Source organism: Anastrepha ludens, chromosome X, assembly GCF_028408465.1.
Source record: "Anastrepha ludens isolate Willacy chromosome X, idAnaLude1.1, whole genome shotgun sequence".
In the NCBI taxonomy this organism is placed as follows: Eukaryota; Metazoa; Arthropoda; class Insecta; order Diptera; family Tephritidae; genus Anastrepha; species Anastrepha ludens.
This window is the reverse complement of record NC_071503.1, coordinates 40,441,109-40,468,687: the sequence shown is the minus strand read 5'-3', so window position 1 is coordinate 40,468,687 and position 27,579 is coordinate 40,441,109. Positions and strand designations below refer to the sequence as shown.

The 27,579-nt window shown below is 37.5% G+C and overlaps 1 protein-coding gene across 1 annotated transcript in view; it reads left to right on the top strand.

The window, feature by feature from the left end:
- The first annotated feature begins 10,623 nt into the window (after positions 1-10,623).
- The window catches only part of LOC128869967 (paired box protein Pax-6-like), a 65,747-nt gene continuing 48,791 nt past the window's right edge, over positions 10,624-27,579 (top strand). Inside the window, exons 1-3 of the mRNA XM_054112561.1 lie at positions 10,624-10,890; positions 14,245-14,456; positions 18,685-18,865. Of these exons, the coding sequence (XP_053968536.1) occupies positions 10,624-10,890; positions 14,245-14,456; positions 18,685-18,865 (660 nt within the window). The remainder of the gene's footprint in view (positions 10,891-14,244; positions 14,457-18,684; positions 18,866-27,579) is intronic.

The window sequence follows — 27,579 nt, the reverse complement described above, 5'->3', positions numbered from 1 at the left end:
CATATCGAAAGATCCTCTTCCACGTTTCTTTTAACTCAGCATCTGAAAGTAGCTGGAAATGGCTTATGCGGTTTTTACGTACAGTTCCTGTTGCAAATGTGCCCATTTCTTTAAAAGAGATCAGATGGCTTACTGACGTAAACCAATTATCGAAATAAAGCTTAAAATGTTTGTCCTTAGGAAGACCTTTTGCCAAATATAAAACTATATCCGAAGATAGGCCCAATCCATAAGCATGACAGGTATCTTCACCAACATACAACGTAAAGTCGTACACTAATCCAGAGGTTCCAGCACGCGTACGGGTAAAAATTTTCAGTCCCCATTTATGAGGCTTAGCAGGGTTATATTGTTTAAATGACGACCAATCTGTAAAAATTTAAACTAAAATGTTCATTATGACATTTATGAATGTATACTTTTGAACGCAATGATTTGTTCATCAATGCTTTGATGTTCGTTCTATGGTAGCTTTCCAAATTTTTCTTTGAGACTGTCTAGTAAAGGACGTATTTTGTACAACTTGTCATGTTTCAAATCGCCTTTTTTGGATTGTTTATTGTTATCGTTGAAATGTAAACATTGTTTTGTTTTTTTCAAACTTTCCGCGCTGCATTTAATCTGTTATAGCGGCAAGATTTAAATCTTTTGACCATGCCATTTTGAGTTGAGGAATTTTTAAAACACCCATGAACATCAAAATACCAATATAGCGTTTAATATCTTCAACAGTGCATTTGAGCTCAATGCCGTGTTCTTGCAGTGCATACAAATCTGTTTGTTGTGTGATCAAATCAAAAACTTGTCTATTAAAAAAAAGTGCAGAAATATTCTACTGGCGTCAACACATCGTCAAAGTATTTTCTTCCCAACTGGGTCTGGCATTACAAATGGCCTTTTTCTTTACTTTAATGTCTTGGGGTCAACTTTTCCAAAGCAATTATCAGCCACACAGGATTTCGGCTCACATTCTTCTGCAATCATATTTTCATGAAGTTCAATCTCTATAGTTTCCCTTCTTTGCACGATCCCTTCCAAATTCTTCTCTAGCACTGCAGAAATGTCATCTATCTCGTCATCACTTTCGTCGTCAAAAGAGGCATCGTAATCAAAGTTAACAATCCTCTCAATATCGTCATCTGACAATCCTTTCTCTTTCTGTCTCATAACAATACATTTATTATCACAATGGTCCAAGGTTGCCCACAAGCAACATTGCAACTTTGAAAATTACTCACCTGGTTAAGATTTTTAACTAATCCTTGCTAAAAAACATGGCTTATAAAACTTTGAAATTTTTTCCCTATTATAAAAATTAATCACTCACTTTAAAAACTCTTTTGAATTTCACAACAATATTTTCTGCGCTGCACTTACTGTTTATTCAACATAACTTCGCTAAATGATCTACAAATGATATTTTTTTTTTGCTCATATTTTGAGTAGATACATAAAAGTGCCGTTATCATTTATAACGAACAGGCAAAAACAAAACGAACGCTTTCCGTAAGCTGTTAAACTGTGGAAGTTGCTCACAGGCATCGTTGGGGTCGAAAGGGTTAAATGCTTGGGACACAAATGGTTAAGTATACAATTATTAATTTATACAGCAATCCCCCCTATAATGCGGTACTTTTATAACCTGATTTCATACTACGCGATTTTATGTCCCTCGTATAACACGGTATTCCCCCCATATTTCTGTACTGTGAATTATTTGTAGAGTTCATAATTAAATTTACATTGTGTTCATAGTTTTTCAAGTGTAAGAGTGCTGAATACATAAGTGCATATGATACATACATATGTATATTATATGTTCTGAACTTACCGTAGTCTTATTTTTATAAGTATTTATTTTAAATAAAATTATTTTTCAGTAGAAAAGAAATTTATTTCTCTAAAACAAAATATTGATACTATTATTATTATATTTGTATAACGCGCTATATGGGGCCAAACTGGCGATTATACGAGAATACTCAGTAACGTAGACTTAACAATATGTTCTGAGAATATATGTAGCCCTGAAACTCAGAACTTAAGCGAGCTGCATGGTACTGAACACTACCCTATTTTCAGAGTTGTACACGCTAGGCTAGTTGATATCATGTCCACAAATCCCAAACGGAATATAAAATATGAGTACATAGCCAGTAAAGACAGCTTTCACCTTATAAATATTTTTAAGTTGATTAAAAACACTAAATATATACATATATTCATAGGTCAAAATATATTTTAATTGTATATTTCTTCATTACATACTTAAGTTAAAAAAGCAAAAAAAAAAATATTTCTCACTTCATTTACATTACATTTTACATAACGGCAACATAAATACAGGAACAGAGGAAACCGTTCTCCCAATAGCTTCGCCAATATTTCGTAAACTACATATTTATATTTGTCCCAATATCTTTGAATTATTTTTCTTTCTGAAAGAATGGAAAGTGGCCAAAAACGAGAAAAACTCGGTATTATTAAAAGAAACAAAGTGAACACAGATTTTTTAGTTGCTATATTTGCATTTTGCTGTAATTATTTGCATTTATGTAAAAATGAAGTACAGAATCTCGTTCTTTTTTTTGCTTTTGTAACTACGGCGACCGCCGTAGCCGAATCGGTTGGTGCGTGATTACCATTCGGAATTCACAGAGAGAACGTTGGTTCGAATCTCGGTGAAACACCAAAATAAAGAAAAAGTTTTTCTAGTAGCGGTCACCCCTCGGCAGGCAATGGCAAACCTCCGAGTGTATATCTGCCATGAAAAAGCTCCTCATAAAAATATCTGCCGTTAGGAGTCGGCTTGAAACTGTAGGACCCTCCATTTGTGGAACAACATCAACACGCACACCATAAATAGGAGGAGGAGCTCGGCCAAACACCCAAAAAGGGTGTATGCACCAATTATATATATATACCTATATATATATACTTTATGAATATGAAGTAATGAGGAAATAAAGAAATAAAATATGATTTGAAGGCAAGTGTAGAATACGATTTGGCAATGACAAAATTCAAACGAATAAGAAACTAAAACGTGGAATGAAATATCCCTCCAAAAACAGTAATTTCATTAAGAATATTTATACGCGAGTTCCTTATAAAATATGAGAAAGAGATTAAATGCTTAGATTTAGGATATGAATATGACACATTTCTTAATATTTAGTTCAATATATTTTTATGACACCATAATACGGTGTTGTTGAGATCTGATAAAAGATTGTATGAATCAGACAGGGTAAACACATACAGTTTTATAAATTAGTGAGTTGTCTGCATAAAAAAAATTCACATCGAAAAGAGTACCGCCCAATAATCCGGCATGCACGAGTAATTTAGCAACATTTCTCGTTCTCTTCGTACCGCCGCCGAATAAGAAATCGGACTCCGGCGAGTCCGAAAAAACCATTGGTATGACGAGGAATGTCATGATGTCGCAGAAATAAAAGATACCGCCTATAGAGCCACGCTGCGATCGAGCGCAATGCGAGTACAATCGTTGACGACGGAACTGTCGTTCCACTACCCGACCATGACGAGGTGAGAATAGCGATAACGCGGCTAAAGAACCACAAAGCCACGGGCGCCGATGGACTACCGGCTGATCTATTCAAACATGACGGCGAGGAGCTGGTAAGGTGCATGCATCAGCTTCTATGCAAAATATGGTCGGAATAAAGCACGCCTGCCGATTGGAATTTAAGTGTGCTCTGCTCAATCCATAAGAAGGGCGACTCTGCATTCTGTGCCAATTATTGCGGAATAAGTCTTCTAAATATTGCTTATAAAGTTCCACCATCAACCAACTTATTGGACCTTATTGTGTGGCTTTAAACCCGGAAACTCCACTATCGACCAAATATTCACACACACCACATTTCTGTCGATTTCAAGCTACATTGGGCAGTACGAAAAGAAGTTACCTACATGCCACGATATCTGAATTTGGCATCCCCACAAAACTAATACGGCTATGCAAGATGACGTTGCTCAGCACCAGCAGCGCCGTCAGACTTGGGAAGGACCTCTCCGAGCCGTTTGTTAGTTCTGCCTGTTCCAAACTGGTTAAAGAGGCAAAGCGAATGGGTCTGGTTGTGAACGAGGACAAAACGAAGTACTTCCTGTCATCAAACAAACAGTCGGCGCACTCGCGTATCGGCACCCGCATCACTGTAGACAGTTATATGATTTCGAGGTTGTAAAATACTTATTTAGGAATCCGCCTTGAAATCCAACGAAGTATCTGTCTTGGCAACAAGTGGTACTTTGGACTAAGTAGGGAATTGAGTAGTAAAGTCCTCTTTCAACGAACAAAAATAACACTCTAGAAGGCTCTCATCGTACCCGTCCTAACGTATGGCGCAGAAGCGTTGACGATGACAACATCCAATGAAGCGATGCTTGGAGTGTTTGAGGGAAAGATTCTGCGCAAGAGTTTTTGACCTTTGCACATTGGCAACGGCGAATATAGCAGGCGATGGAGCGAAGAGCTGTATGCGCTTTATGACGACATAGACATAGCGCAGCGAATAAAGATCCAGCGGAAGTGTTGGCTAGGTCATGTCGTCCGAATGGAAACAAACGCTTCGGCTCTGAAAGTATTCGATGCCGTACCAGCTGGTGGTAGCGGATGAAGAGGAAGGCCTCCTCTGCGTAAGAAAGGTCATATAGATAAGGACTTGGCTTCACTTGGTGTGTCCAACTGGCGCCGGTTAGCACGACGACGACTGGCACGCTTTGTTAAACTCAAAATCGCGTAAGCGATTATCGCGCCAATTTGGAAGAAGATAACTCTGCTTCGAGCTTCACGTGTAAATTTTCTTAGGAAGAAATGAATTTTCTTTGAATTCTAAACAAAACCATATTGGTGTTAGTGCCGCACACACTAAGTAAATTAAAAATTGATGTATTTTCAGCCAGTCGACTTTAATTTTCGAAGATGTGAAAGACAAGCAAGCCAATAAAAAGTTCGTATTAAAAAACATGGGAGGAAGATGAAATGTATAAAAAGTAGGTCAGGCGAAGCAAAAAAGGCTGCGAAAACTATCACTACCGCGTTTGCGGCATTTACGCAAAGGCTCATTTTTCAAATATGAAAAGGAAAGGAGATTGGAAGCCATCAACCAGTTGCCATAGTTGCGTGTAGGTTTGTTTTGGATTTTGCGCGACTGATGCTACTATGTTGCGTTCCTCACGTGGAGTCAGTATTTGCACCGTATAATGCGATTTGCCAATTGTTTTTCCGATTTCGCGCAGGGGCTTGCTTTCCAAGTAATATACAATTTAAAAACAATTTTACACATTTCTAATGGTAAATCCGCACTTCGCGCAATTTAAACTGAATCGGCGATAAAAACTAAGAAAAACCAATCTTATTTCGTTTTCAGCAATATTAGTAAAAAAACGCAAACGATTTCTAATGTTACTTTTGCAACAACAATATTATAAAAGTGTACGAATAAATGTTTTGCAGCATTTCGCAACGTCTGTCTACTTTCTTTGAAACCCATCAATGTGAGTTCAAATGTAACATTCTTATAGTGACCCAAAAGAAATATATTGTCACAGCAAATATTTACCGCAAAGCTATAGTTTTTTACGTACTACGCAGGGTTTAAGAATAAATTGCGTGACCACTGTATGCGCACTTGATGTACATACATATATATATACAATCCATAAGTCTTGAGGCTACAAACACCAAATTCATTCATAGGTGCAGTCGCAATGGCATGATTTGTTAGTCGCGAACGCACTGAAGAGTGCAATTACAATAAATTCAAGTTCATTCATAAACGCAAGCGCATTTTTCTCAAAGGAAAATACGTCCATCAATCAAAACTATTCAAACTTACTATGAAAATGGTCGATCTTTAAGAACAACATATCGCAAGCTTCAACATTTTCTTGATGGAAATAATCATCCGAATGAGTCGACACTTTAAAGGTTGGTGAGAAAATGTCACCTGCCAACTTTTCCTGTCGAGCATAGAAAAAGGACTGACAGATCAAAAACTGGACCTATGCAATGCTGTTGTAGCGCAAAGTGTTGTTGGACAATCGTAAACATCGATATCTCGATGGTCTCAACAATTAGGCCATTATGAATATACTGTTTGGCGGATTTTTACCAATAGACATGCTCATGGTGGGCCTTTAAATTATGTAATTTTTCACATATAATTGTTAGGAAGCCTTTTAGAATTGTCTCACCTTTGGTGAACTGTAATCGGGTCAAGGGAACTATTGCTTCAGAGAGTGGTTGTTGTTAGCTGCTATGTGCAAAGTGCGCGCCAGATTCTAGTGATGTCATCTACAAACATCGAATTGCTGAGGCTGCAGTTCCCACTTACCCAGCATCAATTTCGAAAAGAAGTTCAGAATTGAACTGGACGATAAGTTAAACTGGAGTAGATTTGCATTTGAAAGGAAACTCCAGGAGAATACCCTGCACTAGTACACAGATGGCTCGAAGTCCCCACAAGGCATATATAGACGCTGGAATAGAATAGAAGCGTTTTGTGCCGACGAGTAGTTTTCCAATCACCCTCCAATCGGAGATGTATAGCATCTTTATCAGAAATTTCAGAGCAAATTACCATTCTGAGCGACATTTAGCGGCATTTAAGGCCTATTGTCCTGTAAGATTAAATTCTCACTTTCTGGAATGCTAACGGACTATACCGCCACTTACTAGAATTGAAAATATTTTTAACCGACAATGCAATTGATATCATGCTCACTTCCGAAACCCATGCCACTGAGAAGACCTATATAAACATACCAAACTTTGATATTTATTATACAAATCACCCTGACAACAAAGCTCTTGAGGCACAGCTATCATAATAAAAAGAGCAATAAAATGCGTAGAAATGGATGGCTATAAAGCAGAACACATACAGGCGACTACAGTCTGCATCAACACTTTGACTGGCCCAATAAATATATCAGCTGTTTATTGTCCACCCAAGTATAATAATACAAAACACCAATACCTTGATTATCTTAAATCAGTTGGAAATCGATACCTAGCAGGGAGAGACTACAATGCTAAGCACGTAACATGGGGATCTAGAATAACCACCACGAAAGGAAGACACCAATATGAGGCCATTAAGGCAAATAACAACAGCATATTGAGCACAGGAGAACCGACGTATTGGCCAACTGACACTAAAAAACTTCCTGACTTAATCGACTTCTGTATTACGAAAAACCTGACTCATGAAAACATTGCAATAAAATCATGCCTTGACTTATCATCAGACCACTCACCATTAATAATAACGCTCCAGGATAGACCTGTTAGAAAAACCATCACCTCGCTATATAACCATAAGACGAACTGGAATATATTTCGTGATGTCATAAAAGAAAGCATGGAAACTCGAGTCTCTTTGAAATCCTCCTCCGAACTGGACAATACAATCGTATACTTAAACGATAGCATAATAAAAGCAGTAACACAATCGACACCAATATTAGACACCTTAATAACAAAGAAAATCCCTGCTTTTATTTTAGACAAAATCAAACAAAAACGCAAACTCAGGAAAGACTGGCAACGCTCCAAACACCCAGCCGATAAAACTAAACTAAACAAATCATCAAATGAACTCAAAAAATTCTCCAAGAACATAATGACAATCAACTGAAGAAGTACCTTAGCAGCCTCGAAAAAACTACAGCTACCAACTGTTCCCTATGGAAAGCAACTAAAAAACTCACTAAAACAACCATACACAAGCCTCCAATAAAAACAAATTCCAACACATGGGCTAGAACAAGCAAAGAAAAGGCTGAAACATTAGCTGACCAATATTTACAAATAGCATGGATAATAAAGACATTGAGCTGCCGAACACAATTGAGAATGCAGACCACACAATACAAAACACGACAAAAGAAGAAATCAAATATTATATAAAGAAACTTAAAGACAAAAAGACACCGGGATATGACCAAATAAATGGAAAAATACTAAAGGAGCTACCCGATACTATAATAAAATACATACGAGACCTCTTCAACGGAATAATTAGATTACAATACTTCCCAAAAACATGGAATGTTGCACAAGTTATAGCGATCCCCAAGCCAAACAAGAACGCCACTGTTGCTAGCTCGTACAGACCAATTAGCTTGCTGCCCATCCTCTCTAAATTGTTTGAGAAAATACTGCTTGACAGAATTGACCCGATTCTAAAACAAAAAGACGCTATCCCCTCACACCAGTTCGGTTTCCGAAAACAGCATTCAACTGTGCAACAGATTCACAGAGTAGTAAACAAAATTACAGACGACTTCGATAAGAAGAAATATTGCATTGCCGTGTATCTGGACATCGCGAAAGCTTTTGACAGAGTATAACACAAAGGACTTCTATATAAGCTGAAAACCATTTTACCGCTTAACATATTTAATATCCTTAAAAGCTACATGACTGATAGACACTTCTTCATAAAATATGACGATGAGTGCTCTGTTATCTTGACGGCGTCTGCTGGAGTACTTCAAGGAAGCGTACTTGGCCCCATACTATACTTAATATACACAGCAGATATACCAACGCCAACTACTCGAGGATCAATGATAGCTACATTTGCAGACGACACAGTTTTAATGTCAGCTAACCACAATGAAGAAGCAGCAACAAAAACACTGCAAGATACGCTATCAGCTACAACGCAATGGTTTGAAAAATGGGGCATTGAGGTCAATAAAGACAAAACACAACATATAATATACGAGAAGAGAAAATCTGCAAGATATCCAATCCAAATTAACGGGGAAGACATAAAAATACACTCAAGTGCAAAATACTTAGGCATAACGATTGACTCAAAACTCACATGGAAAAAACACATACTGAACAAGAGAAACGAGATGAAAAACAAATTCCGACAACTCTACTGGCTACTAGGAAAACAATCAACTCTAAGCTTACTTAATAAACAAATGATATACAAATCAATAATCAGACCGACATGGACCTACGGACTAGAATTTTGGGGGACTGCCAGTAAATCAAACCTACAAATCATTCAGAGAAGTCAATCTAAGATGCTAAGGACAATCACAAACACAAATTGGTACATAAAAAATGACGAACAAGAGAAACGAGATGAAAAACAAATTCCGACAACTCTACTGGCTACTAGGAAAACAATCAACTCTAAGCTTACTTAATAAACAAATGATATACAAATCAATAATCAGACCGACATGGACCTACGGACTAGAATTTTGGGGGACTGCCAGTAAATCAAACCTACAAATCATTCAGAGAAGTCAATCTAAGATGCTAAGGACAATCACAAACACAAATTGGTACATAAAAAATGACGATATTCACCGCGACCTCAGCATAGACACTGTCACTGAAACAGTAAAAAGAAGCAGCAGTAAGCACATCTTGCGACTATTAGAGACCATGAGATGAGACTGATACCGGAAATGGAACTTAAACCAAGAAGACTAAAGCGCAAAACACCCACAGGTCTTGCTCGTACTGTAATATAAAATATAATATAATATAATAATATAAAATTATAGAAAACTAAGTATTAGTAAAATTGTAACTAAATACCACCAACGACAATAATGTTCTCTTTCAAAGGGAAGCGACATTTTAATTCCAAACCCTAACACCAATTACTTATTGTTTATATGAACAGATCGTAATTTATAATGGAAATAAAAAAAATAAAAAACTGGTCTGAGTGTATCGAGAAACTAAATTTACTAGGAACACTCAATCCCATCAGGCTAATGTGATTCTAGGACACAGGGGTATAACTACGAACGAAATAGCAGATGCATTGGTGAGAGCGGCTGCAGCCTCGCATCTAATAGGACACGGACCCTTCATTGCCATGGGACAGCACACCATCAAGGAGTGAAGAGCTACGGCTAAGGGAAGGTTGCTTCCACCAAATTATGGGAATACAGCAGACGAAATCCTTATTGGGAGGGTATAACCAAAAGAGGTTTAAAAGACGCATAACCCTCCCCAAGTATAAGCTGAGAATGCTCACGAGCAATGCACATTCTCCTTCAATGCCACGAATGCATGCTCTTTGTCTCAGCAATGCAAGCGTACGGGCTGAAAAGTCATGGGCCTAACGCATAGATAACACTAGTTTTATTGCATTCACCTCTTCTTCAGTTAGTACTAACCTTGAAAAAGCATCTGTTAAAATTGCGTGATATTCTATTCATTAGTTCGAGAGCTATTGTGCTAAGAGTGACGCTATTTTTCAAAAAGAATTTCGTGTTTTAATTTTACACTCCTTCTTGATGGGAAAATGTACCGTTCAAGCAAAGGAATGGCTTGCAAAGTGTTATGGGGACTCCGCTCTATCAGAAACAATAAAAAAACGATGGTTTGCAGACTTCAAACCTGGTCGTAAAGACACCGATGATGCACAACGCAGTGTACGTCCAAATGAAGCGGTAACACCAGAAAACATGAAAAAAAATCACAAAATCAAATCGAAAAGTAAAGTTATGTGAGTTTTCTGACAACGTAAAGATATCAAAACAGCGTGTTGGCTTTATATTGCATCAACCTTTGACTATGACATGGGTCCATCACTTCGCTCCTGAATGAATCAACCATCGTCATCTGAGTGTACATCAACTGGTGAACTTCGTTCGAAGCGCCTGAAAGCCCAACAATCGGATGGAAAGGTCTCGGTATTCTGGGATGTGCGTAGTGTCATGTTCGTCGACTATCTTGAGAAGAAAAATACCATCAACAGTGAATATTATATAGTGTTATTGGAGCGTTTGAAGGCCGAAGTTGCAAAGAAACGTCCGCATAAAGCAAAGAAAAAAATGTGCGTCATCAAGACAACGCACCGTGTTACAAGTGTATCAAAACAATGGCAAAAATACATGAATTGAACTTCGAATTACTCCCATATCTATCATACTCACAAGATTTGGCTCCCAGCGACTACTGGCTGTTCGCAGACCTAAAGAAAATGCTCGTTGGTAAGAAATTTTACTCGAATGAAAGTGAGGTTTATTTTGAGGCAAAAGATAAATCGTTCTACAAAATGATATTGAAGTGTTAGAGCGGCGTTGGAATGGTTGCGTTATTCTTGATGGAAATTACGTTGATAAATAAAGCTAATTTTGAACAAAAAACCCTGCTCTCTTTGTTAGGGACTTTTTAGCCCGTGTGTTTATATATAGTCTGTGTCAGAAAAAGTTAACCGCGATTATTCATGAAGTATAAAAAATATATATTTAAAACTTTTTATACATGAAAGTATATACAAAACAACCTGGCATCTTATTCATGCTTTGAACCAGCTTTTCGGCGAACTCGTCCTTGCTTTATATCATGGACTGGCCTTTTGGCAAGATGCGTTTTCATAATTCCCCACACATTTTCAATGGAGTTGGCGTCTGGGGACTGGGAAGGCCAATCCCATACTGTGACCCCATTTTCTTGTTTTGTTGTTTCTCAATGTGATTTTCTGAGAGCAGTGGTTTTGATGATGTGGGACGGTAGGATATGTTCGCCTCCTCCAGTCGACGTTCGATGGTTTTGATACTCACATCTGTTACCTTTTTAGCAAGAACTGATTGTGCTTGGCGTAGTCACAAAGAAGGGTCCCGGTTAAAAAGTTGGACGCTTACTTTTTCCTGCTTTTTTGCCGTCACTCGTTCATGCTAGGAAAAGTCATCAACATTTTTGTACACCTTATATCGCTGATTCCACATCACAACAAACTTCTTTGATTTTTTAATCACTTTTGCAGCCGCGGCATAAGATAATTTCGGTCCTTTCGAATGCGTACATAAAAATACCGCCTCAAAACACGTAGCGTACGTCTCACACATTTTTGTTTAGTTGAGTTTACGGGAAAGTTTCGAACGACACTAACCTGAGTTAGAACGAAATATATCTTGAAGTTACAAGAAAAAAACCGGTTCTTTTCTTCTGACACAGACTGTAATCATGCATGCATTTGCATGTACGCACAAATGTAATTATAATCTGCATATAAATATGTAGGAACTATATAATTCTTCTGCATGTGTACATAAGTATTTACAGATGCACCGGACCACACCAAATTCGCGACAATTCAATATTTTGAAGGTAGCAATTTTATCGTCAAAAATTGGCATTTTTTATTAACGTTTCTTAGACATTGTTGAGAAGTTGTACAATTACAACTAATATAACACATATAAAAGGATAATAATAAACAATTTTCATTTGATAATATAATTTAACTTGTTTTAAGAAATCGGCCGGCGGAGATAAATGGTTTGGTGCGTGACTCCTTTTCGGAAGTATATCGGTTCGAGAACCCGGGCAGGAAACACTAAATGATAGAAACATTTTCATGTAGCGATCGCCCCTCGGCAGGCAATGGGGTGTATTTCTGCTATGAAAAAGCTTCTCATAAAAAGCCATCTACCATTCAGAGTCGACTTAAAACGTCCTCGCACATACATATCTATACATGCGTAAGCACAGCACTCCTTTCTTGCTTCGGTGCTCGTTTGTCGTGTATCGTCTGCAATTTCAAATATTGCATACACATACACACAGGCTCAAAAGTTACACCATATGTAGCGCGATGACCGCTTTGCCCCCAAGCATTCTAAAATGTACTTTAATGCAACAAAAACTATTTCAAACGAGCACATCACGTACCTACAAAAAAGGAATGCACGACACATTTGAATTGAAATGCTTCAATACTTCAACTGACAAAAAAACGCTTTGGTAGGAATATGTTACTTTCGGTGTGACTGCGAAATCTTCGCTGATGCTGCAGCAGCGATTACTTACTCTGTGTATATGCACGAACTAATGTGCTTTTAAGCTGAGTTTACCAATTTCAATCTGGCAGCACCGTCCCTAATTAATATATTTTTACAATAATTTTATTTCGGTGTTTTGCCGAGCTCTTCCTCCTATTTGTGGGTGCGTCTTGATGTTATTCCACAAGTGGAGGGATCTAGAGTGAATTGTCAAAACAGTCTATAATGCGGCGAAATTTATCCGAAGTGCTGCTCAATTTTTAGAAAAAATAGGGCTCCAACGGAAAATTATTCGTGCTCTTATTTGTTTTAGCTATCTCAACTGTACAGCTTGACACATGATGCATGCAGATTCCCAACATCAGGGATACATAAATGTGTTGTTTTAGCTATGTCAACTGTACAGCTTGAAACACGATGCAATCAGATTCCCAACATCAGGGATACATAAATGTGAGGTGGAGGGATTTTGATGGATAAATCGTAATTATACCAGTCATCGCCGAATTGCAACTGCAAACAATGCGTATAAGCGAAATTTTAAATTATTTGTCAATTTGTATGTAATATCCAAATGACTTCTTTACAAATTTACCTTTGTTGTATTTTTTTATTTTAATTATCCTTTTTTATTATCAGATTAATTAAATACATTTTCCTGTACTATCAAAAAATCGTTGTATTTATGCCGTTAACTCAACTACTTTGTTAAAGAGTGAGAATGATTCTGTCTCCTAATTTTATTTTAAATAAATAAATAAATAATATATATAGCCCTACTTCTACTGGAGGCTGCTATCGAGGATTTCTTGTTGATATTGCTATTGCTGTTATTGCCTAGGCATTTCAAACATATTTGCTATTTTTGTGCAACTTCTGCACTACAATTAGTCATATCAATGTTTATTTTCAGGAAAGAATTTCATCTAATAATGAATATGTTGGCAATTCACGGTGATCGCTATGACCTTATGATAAACAGATATTTAATAAAATATTCGTTTGAACGCCTTCTTGGGTTAACTCAGAGAGATTCACCCACCGAAAGAAGTTTTCTTTTATTTAAATGAATTATAGAAAAGTGAATTGCATATATTAAATATATTTTATTGATTCCAAGTACCTAATTGAGTAGTTTTCACAATTTTTCCTTGAAGTTCAACGGAACCCAAACGAGAAGGAAAATTTGCGTATTGCATGGCCTTTTAAGAGTCGATCTTGCTATAACTGTATCATATGCTTATATTTTTGATAATTATTAAAATTGACTAATTTTAAAAGATTAAAGCGTATGCGAGTGGTTTATAAAGGATATGTGCACACTAAAGAATAGTTTTTCTTCCTTTTAAAAAAGGTTTATATCAAAGTATTATCTTGAATATAATTGTTAGAAATTTGTAATCTTGGAATCTTACACAAATAATTTATAAATCACAGACATGTGTGATATATGATAATGTTTCGTCGTTTTTTCTCCAAACAGGTCACAGTGGTGTCAATCAGTTAGGTGGTGTATTCGTGGGAGGACGGCCGCTTCCCGATTCAACACGTCAGAAAATCGTGGAGTTAGCTCATTCTGGTGCTCGGCCATGTGACATATCACGAATATTGCAAGTTTCAAACGGATGCGTCAGCAAAATTTTGGGGAGGTGAATACTAACAATAAGTGTTATCTATACAAATAAATTAACCGACGGTGTATGTATAATACATTAGGGTGCCTCAAGACTTAAGGTAGGATTGTTATTTCGCGAAATCGGATAAATATATATTTTCTTTGTTCCGTTTGACCTCGAAGACCCAAATAATAAAAAAAATGATTGCCATTACCCGTACCGGCTCGATGACAAATTACATAACATAAATATTTGTACTTGAAAGTGAAACATTACTTCACCATAAAATGCCATACTCGCATGGAAATAAAGTCACGTATGTTCCTCTTAGAAAAAGGGAAAGAAAGAGGGTTAACACAATTATGACACGAATATAAAACATAAGGCAAAACGTATATATTTACTTATCAAATCTCTTCCCACCATGATATGAAACATTTACTTTGTCATAGTGCAATTTCCTTTGCTAAATTTTCAGACATTTTTGTTTTATTTTGTGTTTTTAATGCCAAAACGTGGTATACATATGTATATATAATTGGCGCGTACACCCTTTTTGGGTGTTTGGCCGAGCTCCTCCTCCTATTTGTGGTGTGCGTCAAATGGAGGGACGTACAGTTTCACGGCCACTCCGAACGGCAGACTAACACTCTTCAAGACTAACATCCCGTCGAAAAGAGAGTGGTGAACTCAAAGATCATGAAGAAGAGGGGAAATACATTTTTACGCGGATGAATCCATGCTAGAAAATAAAGTGTTCTATGTATACAGTTATACTAAGATCAAAGGTTGCTCAGGAGTGCCTGGCAGCTCTAAATGATATCAACACTATCTTCAAGGTCAGTCTTATATGAGTTCCGGAGCGTAGAGATATTGAAGGAAATTGCAAGGCCGATGAGCTAGCCAGAAAGGGTAATAATCTTCCACTTCTTGAAAGCAGAGTCAATATTGGAATCCCTATGCCAACTTGCAAATTAAGGATGAAAAATAATATTCTTCAAGAGGCCATGTAGAGGAGGAAATACTTGTCCTACAACCAGGCTAATTTGGCCATAAATAGGTAAGAAAAGGTCTGGAGAATTGCACAACCCCTCAAGAGAGAACATCTCGAGGGTCGCGGCTTGAGTCACCGGTCATTGGCTGTTGGGTAGGCACTTTTCTAGGCTATGAGTATTTTCTCATGAATACTGCAGAAGTTGTAGAGAGGAAAATACCCTTTTGACTCTCTTACGAAACTATCCGGTGGTGGGATAAAACCTATCCTACGCTCCGTAAGAGCGTCTAAGTGATTGTAGTAAAAATTGTAGCCTGTCCCAAATCACATTTATGTAGTGGTAAGGAATGTTTAGCAAATCGTAAATTTCTTTACAGTCGACTAAGCCATTAAGAATATTGTTTCCACGAGGTGTGTTCAAAAAATAAGGCAAATTTTTCAAATTTCGCGGGCTACGTACATTCGACTTTCGATGATTTTTTTTATGTTGGTACACTCGTCTCGAAAATATGTTCACGGTTTTAGCACTAGCATGTTAGTTTGGTTGTGAGAGGCATAAATAAGATAAGTGTTTTGAGTGTCCGGTGATTTTCTGCTATCGAAGAAAATGGATCAAAGAAGTTGCATCAAATTTTGTGTAAAAAATGAAATTAAGTGCTCCAAACACTTGAAATGTTGACAGTGGCATAAGGTGAGAGTACTCTTAGTCAAACAAATGTTTACAAGTGATACAAGCTTTTCACAGAAGGTCGAGAAGATGTGAATGACGACACTCGCTCTGGACAGCCCAGCACATCAACCACCGATGAAAATGTTGAGAATGTGAAGAAAAGTGAAATGTTATGGAAAATCTCCGAATCATAATTAGAGAAGTTGCTGAGGATGCCGGCGTATCGGTTGGCTAATGCCATGCAATCTTTTCGGAAATTTTGACCATGAAGCGTGTGGTAGCGAAGTTCGTTTCGAAATTGCTGAATTTTGACCAAAAACAACGTCGCATGAGCAACGCTCAGGAATTGTTGAATGACGTCAACGAAAATTCAGATTTGCGTAAAAGGGTCATAACTGGTGACGAATCATGAGTATAAGGTTATGATATCGAATCCAAAGCCCAATCGTCCCAAGAGTCCGAGAGACCCATCTCATAAACTGCTATACTGCTAAAAGCGAGAACACAAAGTATAATGACTAGTCCTCCTAGAATAAGACGCAATAAAAAATTTTTGAACATTTGGATGTAAATTATTCACTGTGCACCACTAATTAAAACTTTCAAGATGAATTTGAAGATTACTGCAGTCAGTCACGTTACGGATTCTCAAAAATAACTTCACATCATAAGCGAAAATTAAGCATTTTGATTTAAGAAAATGATTTGATAAATTAATAATAAATATGAGAAAGAATAGTGGACTGCTGTGTATCCCCTGATGTATGTTATACCAGACTACGCGTTTATTATTAGGGACGATACCAGAGCTTCCTCCCAGTTAAAAAACTACTGAAAAATTTTGAAAGCGTTCCTTTAATTCCGAAATATATGTATACATATATATATATGTTTTCCTTTAACTTCTTGTGGAGCATATGGCGTCAAAATTTCGAAGGCAGAGACTTTCAGAGAGACAGAGAAATTTCATAAGACTAATATGATCAACATTGTCGAAGGGTTTTAAAAAATGTGTATAAATAACATCAAGTTGGGCTTGATCTTCAAATGCATAGATAATTTTATTGGAAATTAACGTAAGATTGGTGCAGGTAGACTTTAATGGCATAAAACCATGCTAACATTTCGATATGGAGGAATATACCTGATTAAAAAGTTTCGTTGATAATTGTTGTATGTAAAGTTCTACAAGTAAGTTAAACAGCTTATCTTGTCGACAGAACTCTCCCATTTTCCTTGCCACGACGGAATCGACAGGAAAAGCAAGACAAATGCATTCGAAGGTTTTGATATTATCCGTACTTGCGCAATTTAGCGCGTGGCATTTTATTTTTGTAACTTTTTTAGTTTAAAAATCACAAATCCTATAATCGCAATATTGACCAAACCAATCACTAAATATTCCCAAACAAGTCACGTGTAAACAAAGGTTATTTACCTTTTTGTGCTGACGTCACTCAATTGTGCAATTTTTCATGGTTCAGTTGAATAAAGCTAAAGCTTGAAAATTCGTCAGTATTTTGTCAAATAATTGGATTTATAGTTGTAAGAATATACAAGAAATGTAGTAAACTGAGAGTTCTGACGAAGTGCTATTATTACTTTTTGCATATACATAAGTAGATAATTTACAATGAGCCTTGAAAAGTCTGCTTCCTTTTTGTAATGGCTCTTTAAATGGCTTGAAAAGGGTAAATGCAACGGATTTTTTAGCACCCAATGTAAGCCTTGTCATCATGATACTATAAGAATACTTCGATAAAAAAGCTGCAACATAATTAAAGTAGGAGGTATTGCATTGGCATGGAGACCTAATATAGAAGAATTGGGGAAAAAGCAAGAAACAACTCCTTATGCATGGCAATCAAACATTTAATTTTTTCACAGCCATAAGATGCCAAGGAGCACATATAAGCATGCGTATGAATAAAAAGAGGATTATTGCTCTGAATTGGGAGCCCGGGGCTGTAAAATAGATTTATCAATGCACTAAAGGTCAAGGGAATGGACGACTGTGGATCACATTATATTTGTGTTCCCAGTAGTTAGAAGGGTACAACTTAGAAAAACAGTTACAACGTTAGGAGTCAGCCATTGTAAGAGAACTGTAGTTAGCTAAGAGGGCAGCGATGTTCCTCATCGATATTGCTCAGCGCCATGGTAATACTAGCAGTTCGACGAAGTTTACCACGATGAAGGAAACTACTTGCGAGCTTCTGCCGCGTTTGCTCCAAAAGATAATTTATTATCTAATAGTGGCAATTAAAACTTAACCATTAAAGGCAAGCTTGGAACTCGCGATTCGATTTTGCACATACGAATTTAAATGTATTTAATCCATTTTTAGGACTTCGTAATTCCACAGGCATGCTGACTTATTAAGTTCGCTTACTACATCCACAAGTACTAACATATAACGTTAAAAGTCAGTACCGGTTCATTTACAATTATTTTTAAATCAAATTAAAAAATTAAGAGGGAATGCATTTAAAAAGAGACCTCGATTCGTTTTGAGATACCATAATGTACTTATAATACCTAGAAAATACATATATCATATTTAATGCAAGTTTTCACATTTACTTTATTGTTTTTAGATACTACGAAACTGGTAGCATTCGCCCACGCGCCATTGGCGGCTCAAAGCCACGCGTGGCCACTGCGGAGGTTGTAAGTAAGATTTCACTATACAAACGTGAATGTCCCAGCATTTTTGCGTGGGAGATACGCGACCGATTGCTGCAGGAAGGAATCTGTACTAACGACAACATACCCAGTGTAAGTTATCCATCAGAGAAAAAATAGAAATAATGAGTCGAAAAAGCTGTTGTGGTCTTCGCCCAACAATTTGCGTAGCACTCTTTTCTCCCTAACCACAAATTTGCCAAAAATCAACTCAAGTGATTTCAAACACTTGCAAATTACCGCAAAGCATCTACATAAGCACAAAATGGTGAGATGAATACGGATTTTCTCATCCCTCGCATTATATTTCTTTTTCTTTTATTTAATTTTTTATTTTTTTGTTTCATTTGTCCAACCCATTTGTTGACACCACCAGCCACCCTTTCTTGTACAATCGTTTTTACACTTATTTAGCTTTGCATATTTTGTCTTCTTTCGCTATCTCAACTTTTTTCTTGTATGCTTATTCAAGCAATCAAATGGATGAACGCGACTTCGCCTGAATTTAAGCCAATCGGGAGTGAGGGAAGCAATGGTTTAAGGAGTGTTAAAACCCAATTGTCGATGTGAAAAGCATAACGGAATGGTAGTTTTTATTTAATAATAAGGGTGAATAATTTAGAATACTATGCGTGTAGCATGAGTCCATGCATTTTTCTATGTACAGTATTTACCGGATACAAGCACCGTCTAAAATGCACGAGATTCGATTCTTATATGCACTTCGCGCTTATAAGCACTGACTGTGCATATGTTATGTTACATTAAAATCCTCGGTTATAAGCATTACGGATGCACCTAATTGAACGAAACGAACGACTTCTTCTATTATAGTACATTAAATAAATTTCCATTTAAATAAGAACCAATTGAGACTTCATTTATTATTTATTACAAATTTCAAGTGAACAGAGATTAATAATCGGTATACCGAATTTTTGTGCATTAATTGGGATCTACGTATTTATCAATCTCAATCATAAATTTAGTTGTAGGGATAAATCCAAGCCAGAAGATGACCGGCGCCGGTACGCGGGATGGTCATGTCATTTTTTGTGACACCTTCTTCTTCTTAATTGGCGCGATAACCGCTTACGCGATTTTGGCCGAGTTTAACAAAGCGCGCCAGTCGTTTCTTTCTCGTGCTAACCGGCGCCAGTTGGACGCACCAAGTGAATCCAAGTCCTTCTCCACCTGCTCATTTCAACGCAGAGGAGGCCTTCCTCTTCCTCTACTACCAGCAGCTGGTACCGCATCGAATACTTTCAGAGCCGGAGCGTTTGTGTCCATTCGGACAACATGACCTAGCCAACGTAGCCGCTGGATGTCTATGTCGTCGTAATGTTGACATCGTCCAAGCTTCTGCGCCATACTTTAGGACGGGCATGATGAGAGCCTTTCAGAGTGTTAGTTGAGTTTGTCGAGAGAGGACTTTACTGCTCAGTTGCCTACTTTGTCCAAAGTAGCACTTGTTGGCAAGAGAGATTCTACGTTGGATTCCTAGGCTGACTTTGTTATCGGTGTCAATGCTGGTTACTAAATACACGAAGTCTTTTACAACCTCAAAATTATAACTGTCAACAGTGATGTGGATGCCGATACGCGAGTGCGCCGAGTTTGAACACAGGAGTTACTTCGTTTTGTCCTCGTTCACCACCAGTCCCATTCGCTTTGCTTCTTTATCCAGTTTGGAGAAGGCAGCACTAACACCGCGGTTGTTAATTGAAGATGTCAATGTCATCGGCATACGCCAACAATTGTACGCTCTTATAAAATATTGTGCCTGAGCGATTAAGTTCTGCTGCTCTTACGATGCTCCCCAAAATCAGGTTAAAGAAGTCAAACGACAGCGAGTCACCCTGTCTGAAACCTCGTTTGGTATCAAACGGCTCGGAGAGGTCCTTCCCAATTCTGACGGCGATGCTGGTGTTGAGCAACGTCATCTTGCATAGCCGTGTTAGTTTTGCGGGGATACCAAAATCAGATATCGCGGCATACAAGTAACTCTTTTCCGTACTGTCGAATGCTGCTTTGAAGTCGGCGAAAAGATGGTGTATGTCGATTCTCCTTTTCTTTCCAGGTTTAAAGCTACACTGATAAGGTACAATCAGTTGGTTGACGGTGGGCTTCAGACTTTCACACAATACGCTCGCTAGAACCTTATAGGAGATATTGAGAAGACTAAGACCGCGATAATTGACAAATTGCAGGATCGCCCTTCTTATGGATTGGGCAGAGCACACTTAAATTCCAATCGGCAGGCATGCTTTCATCCGACCATATTTTGCATAGAAGCTGATGCATGCACCTTACCAGCTCCTCGCCGCCATGTTTGAATAGCTCAGCTGGTAGTCCGTCGACGCCCGCGGCTTTGTTGTTCTTTAGCCGCGTTATCGCTATTCACCTCGTCATGGTCGGGTAGCGGAACGACAATGCCGTCGTCAACGATTGGGGTATCGGGATCTTCAAATTCTCTGTGACATGCACAGCTATCACTATTTAATAGGTTCGAGAAGTGTTTGCTCCATAATTTAAGAATACTCTGTACGTCAGTCATCAGATCGCCGTCCTTGTGCTTTCAGGAAAACGGCCCGGTCTTAAAACCTTCTGCAAACCACCGAACTTTCTGGTAGAATTTCCGGGCGTTGTTCCTATTGGTCAGCATCTCAATCTCCTTGCACTCACGTAGTTCGACCTTTCGTTTCTTCTTTCGGATAATACGTCTCAATTCCTTTTTTAACTCTCTGTAGCGATCCCACATGGCTCGCGTTGCGCCCGATCGCAGCGTGGCTCTATAGGCGGCATCCTTTCTTTCTGCGGCAGCGTGACAATTTAAGTGGCGGGTCCCAAACCCGGCGCACAACCAACCATCCTGGAATGTTTCGCCTTCTCACGTTGGCTCACTCCCGAACGGGTGGTCGGAAGCTACCCAGAGGATACGTGGGCTAATCCCGGACATTGTGAGCTGCTTGAACCATATGCAGAAGAATCGTCCTGGCATTCCCAAGTGAACTGCGACCAGTAACTTTCCCCCTCTCGTGGACTTCTACATATGGAACCATCATTTTTGTGACACGCACTGATGTAATTGAGTCAGCATTGAACAAAGGTGTGATCAAAAGTCTCAAAAAATGGCCATTTACGTGATGTTCATTTATTGATTGATTTTCAAATGCACACTTTGGTTTGTTTTAAATAGACTTAGTCTTGCCATGCGGCGAGAACTATTTCGCAGAAAAAAGTAACGTTATTTCTGCTTGTGTTCGTATGCATTGTCTACTAATAAATTATACTCAATTCCGTAGCAAATTTCGCATGTTAACAATGGAGTGGGGAGGTAAGAAAAATCGCATGGCAGTGATTGCATTATATAAATGTGGTAAAAGTGCAAGTGAGGTTTAAGAATTGCTGGAAAAACTTAATATTTCGAGAATGTTTGGTTACCGCACGATCAATCGGTTTTCCCAAGCGTCTGAAGTGACAGACAGAAAAAGAAGAGATCGTACTCGCGTAAGTCAAACCAGTGCAGCGAAAAAAGCCGTTCGAGAAAGAATTCGCAGGAATCCACTTAGAAAGCAGAAAATCATGTCCAGGGAAATAAATGTATAGACCAGATTCAATGTCAAAACTAATATGAGAGGATCTCCACATGAAATCCTTCTGTCGCTCAACTGGTAATCTTTTGACAGCGCGCTTGAAGAAAATTAAACTCGACAGATGCAAGCAGCTTCTTCGGTAGCACGCGGTCACAGATAAGAAAATGTTCACAGTTGAAGAAGTTTTTAATAAGTAAAACGTCAAAATCTATGCTAAAACTTTTAAATACGAAAACATGTTGTTCCAAGGGTTCAGCCTCCGTAATGGATTGGTGGAGAGTGTCTTCTAAAGGTGTTACATCTCATCATTTCTGCTAAAAAGGGGTTAAGACCGGGACAAAGGTGTATCAGGAGGCTGTCTTAGAAGGCCTGATGAGCAGTTGAGCAATACTCGCTTCAAGGAAAGTGTTGGATCTTCCAGCAAGATTCCGCTCCAACCCATAAGACAAAACCCACGCACCAGTGGCTTAAAGATCGAATTGGAGAACATGGCTTGTTGAAGACCACACGGAAATTTGGAGAGACTCAAGCAATCTTTGGTTCGAGCAGCGACGTCAATGTCCATGGAAACAGTGCGTGCTGCAATAGCTGAATGGCCCCATCGTTAGAAGGCTTATGTAAAAGCAAATGATAACCATTTCGAATGAAAATTGAAATTTTTTTGTTTAATATTTACATGATTAAATAAAACTAATTTCATTAAAAAACTATTAAAATTCCATATTTATAGCGGATTTAATTTGTAACAGAACTTATGGCAGGAGAAAGTTTGCATAGTGCATGATACGGCTTTTGTATGGATACGGTTTTCCAAACTTAGTTTTATGCAAATTTGAATAAAAAGTGGATGGTATATATCGGGTGTTTTCTTAGCTTCATGAAAACTATCGATATCGATACCTATGGTTTGACAGCTGATCACGGCAAACTCTGCTGACATTTCCGTTCAGTAAGGTTTGGCAAATCATTATGAATCGTTTAACGCCAGAATATTGCTTCCAAATTGTGGAAACATCCTATGAAAAAATAAAATAAATATGTTCGCGAAGTTCACAGAGCGAAGTGTTGAAGAAGGCGCCGAAATGTCGATTCGTCGTCTTTCTCAACTTAATGGTCTTTGTCCTTCGACAACGTGAAAAATTTTACGTAAGAGTCTTGGCTTACGTGCCTATAAACTACAGCTCATGCAAGAATGCAAATGAAGCCAAATGATCACCGTTTGCACAACATCTTTACAGATTGAGCCCATTTAAATTTATTATTCAAATTTATTAGAAAAAGTAGTTTTAAAATTTAATTGAACGAATGGACGTTCATTCGTTTTTTCTAATAGCAAAACGTTTTTTCGCGCCTCAGCAGGCAATGGCAAACCTCCGAGTACTTCTGCCAGGAAAAAGCTTCTCATTAAAATATCTGCCGTTCGAAGTCGGCTTGAAACTGTAGGTCCCTCCATTTGTTGGAAAATATCAAGACAACAAATTCAAATTCAAAACTTTCACACGATATGTTCGTTTGGATAACGGTCAAACACGTGAATTTAGCCAAAGAACGATTATCTTTGCCCATTCGTGATATATGGAATTTCTTTAATGAAAACCTCAAGGATAATTATCATCCGCATGAAAATATTGATATTGACAAACAACTATTTCTATATGGAAGACAAACTAAATTCGCACAATTTATTCCATCAAAACCGGTGAAATACGGCATACAAATCTGGTGGGCATGTGACTCCCGCAAACATGTCCGTTCCAAATAAAAGTATATTGTGGCCTGTCAAGGGAAAATCTGATCAAGGGGAAAATGTGATAGTATAATTATCTAACTAATATGCGTTCAGTGGCCATACGATATTAGCCGATAACTTCTTCGTCACAATGAATGGAGTTAAGCGCCTCGCTGCTATAGGACTTGCATTAATTGGCACCATACGATCCAACAAACGCTATATTCCACCAGAAATGAAAAAGAACAATTCTCGCCCAGTGCTTTCGTCATTGTTTGGTTTCCATGAAAACCTTCTTACAATCAGCAGCTATGTAGCAAAAAAAGAACATATATATCGTATATATCATATAATTGGCACCCGTTTTGAGTGTTAGGCCGACCTCCTCCTCTTATTTGTGGCGAGCGTCTATATGTTGTTTCACAAATGGGTGGCCGCCGTACCCGAATGGATTGGTGTGTGACTACCATTCGGATTTCGGTGAAGGTAGGTTTGAATCTCCGTGAAACATTGGTCCTCGCAAGCATCGGAAAGGGTATGAATAATTCAGTCGTTATTTTTAAATTCACTACTGGTTTGGCTATTGAATAATTTTTCAACAAACCAATTACTATACCTGGGAATATTGTAGTCAGCCAACCAACCGGGGCGATACACTTACAGCACTCAAAAATCTCTCATACCTTTCCACCGAATCCATAAATAAATATCGTTTCATATTTTATCATAAATTTCATTGTAATCACCTTTATTTTCTTCAGTCTTCTTCAAAATGAGCGAGCTATTTTTTCAGCGATTATTTTGGCTTCGGCGGCCGCCATAGCCGAATGGGTTGGTGCGTGATTACCATTCGGAATTCACAGATAGAACGTAGGTTCGAATCTCTTTGAAACATCAAAAATTAAGAACAAAAAAACATTTTTCTAATAGCGGCAGGCAAACCTTCAAGTGTATTTCTGCCATGAAAAAGCTCCTCATAAAAAATATTGCCGTTCGGAGTCGGCTTGAAACTGTAGGTCCCTCCATTTGTAGAACAACATCAAGACACACGCCACAAATAGGAAGAGGAGCTCGGCCAAACCCTTAACGGAAGTATACGCGCCAATTATATATATATATATATAAACATTAAATCGCCTTTAAGCAGCTTTGGGAAAGAATGCCAATATTCTATTAATTATTATTATTCCAATATAATATTCATTCAGTATGTTTATACAATTCGTACTAAAACAATAAAAGTTTACAACAGAAATTATTAAAACATAAACACAAAGTAATGCTTCCAATTTTTTAACAGTGTATGTTAAAAAAGGTAAAGTAAATTAAACCAACAATATAAATACTTATATTCAAGTTCTCAGCAACAATTTCTTAGAGATAGTGCAATGGTAAACTGTCCACAGAGCTGTGGCGTTCCCCAACAATTACAAAATTTAAATTTTTTGTGGTTAAGAACTTAAACTGATAATACATACATATGTATATATTGTTGCAATGATTTTTTTTATCATAACTGATAGATAATTTCATGGATGCTTTCCATTTCAATTCAACCGGGCTATTCGGGTCATGTTCTTCGATTTCGATGTAACTCAAATACAGGGTGGGCCATGTAAAATTTGCTTTTTGAATCGACTATACAAAAAAAACTAATTAATATATTTTTTTAATTTTTTTTTATTTTGAAGATTGAACATTGTCATTTATGAATGAAAAATAATATCGTTCAAATGACTGCCACGACTGGCTTTACAGTAAGCTATTTGATCAACCCAATTTTTAAGCACATTTTCGATTGTTTGGGCTCCAATTTCATGAATGGCAACTTCGATTTCGTGTTTTAAAGCATCAATCGTCTCTGGATGGGTCGCATAGCATTTGTCCTTAACGGTTCCCCACAAAAAAATAGTCCAACGGGCTTAAATCACAGCTCCGAAGCGGCCAATTGGTATCGGAATTCAAAAACGGTAGCCAAAAGGTCGAGTGTAACTTTGGCAGTGTGACAAGTTGCACCGTCCTGTTGAAACCAAATGTCGTCCATGTCATCCTCTTCAATTTTTGGAAACAAAAACTCGTTGAGCATGTCACGGTAACGCTCGCCATTAACTGTAACCGCGGAAGAAGAAGATTCACCACTTTGGAAATAGGTTTTCAATATTTCCCAATTTTGTTCAAGCGTGTAGCGTCCCATTTCGTAAATGTCAAACCTTTAAGTAAATTATGAACACATTTGACATGTCATTTGTGTTACCATTCTCAAAAAAACAGGTGGTTCAAAAAGCAAACGCTATATTGCCCGCCCTGTATGTTGCTCTCTGGTCAAAATAATGAGACACGTATTTTTTTATTCGCTCGAAAAAAAATTGTTTCAAGCTTTATCGGCAATTTTGTTTTGCAAAAAAAAAAATTTGAAATTTTTTCGAAATGCAATATTTCAAAAAGTGTATTCTTTTTTGTTTTTTTTAACTTTTTCCAAATCAAAAGGACATCTCAAACTTTTATTGAGCTGAATGCCCAGAAGCTAAAATGAGTTGTTTTTTGAGTAATGAATGAAACCTGTTTCGCACTTTATGTTTTTTGCAAAATAAAACATTTTCAACTACTCTTTTGCAATTGTTTCTGCATGAAGTCGCTCGTGTAAGTAATTACGATTATTTTGAACCCAGAATCATTCAAATCGACTTATTTTTGACTAAGGCTTGGCCTTCAGCTCAATTAAAGTTTGAGATGTCCTTTTGATTTGGAAAAAGTTAAAAAAAAAACAACAAAACACACTTTTTGAAATATTGAATTTCGAAAATATTTAAATTTTTTTTTTTTTTTTTTGCTGAATAAAAAATTTTCAACTACTTTTTTGCAATTGTTTCTACATTAAGTCGCTCGTGTAAGTAATGACGATCATTTTGAGCCCAGAATTATTAAAATCGGTTCATTTTTGACTAAGTTATGGGCATTTAAAAAAAAATTTCTTATATAATTAAAAAAAATCGATTTTGAGCCGAAAAACAAAATTGCCGATAAATCTTGAAAAAAAAAATTTTCGGGCGAACAAAAAAATACGTGTCTCATTATTTTGACCAGAGAGCAACATATTTGAGTTACATCGAAATCGAAGAACATGACCCGAATAGCCCGGTTGAATTTAAATGGAAAGCACGCATGGCATTTATTTTTTGAATTATACGTCGCAGCTACGAGTTAAGAGACTTCGTAAAGAGACTTGTATTTTGGAAAGTAAATTCCCACAACGTGGAAGCATTGTTCTCGCGGTAACGATCCATAATGACTTGCCAAACTTTGCTGAACAGAAATGTTAACACAGTTTGCTATTCCCAGCTGGCAAACCATAGTTATCGATGTCGATAATTATTATGCCGCTAAAAAAGCAACCTATAGTTAAGTCAAGTGAAGCAGATGTAGGAAACTTCGATTTGTGTATTTCTTGTTGTTCACTATAATTTCATACCAACCAATAAATC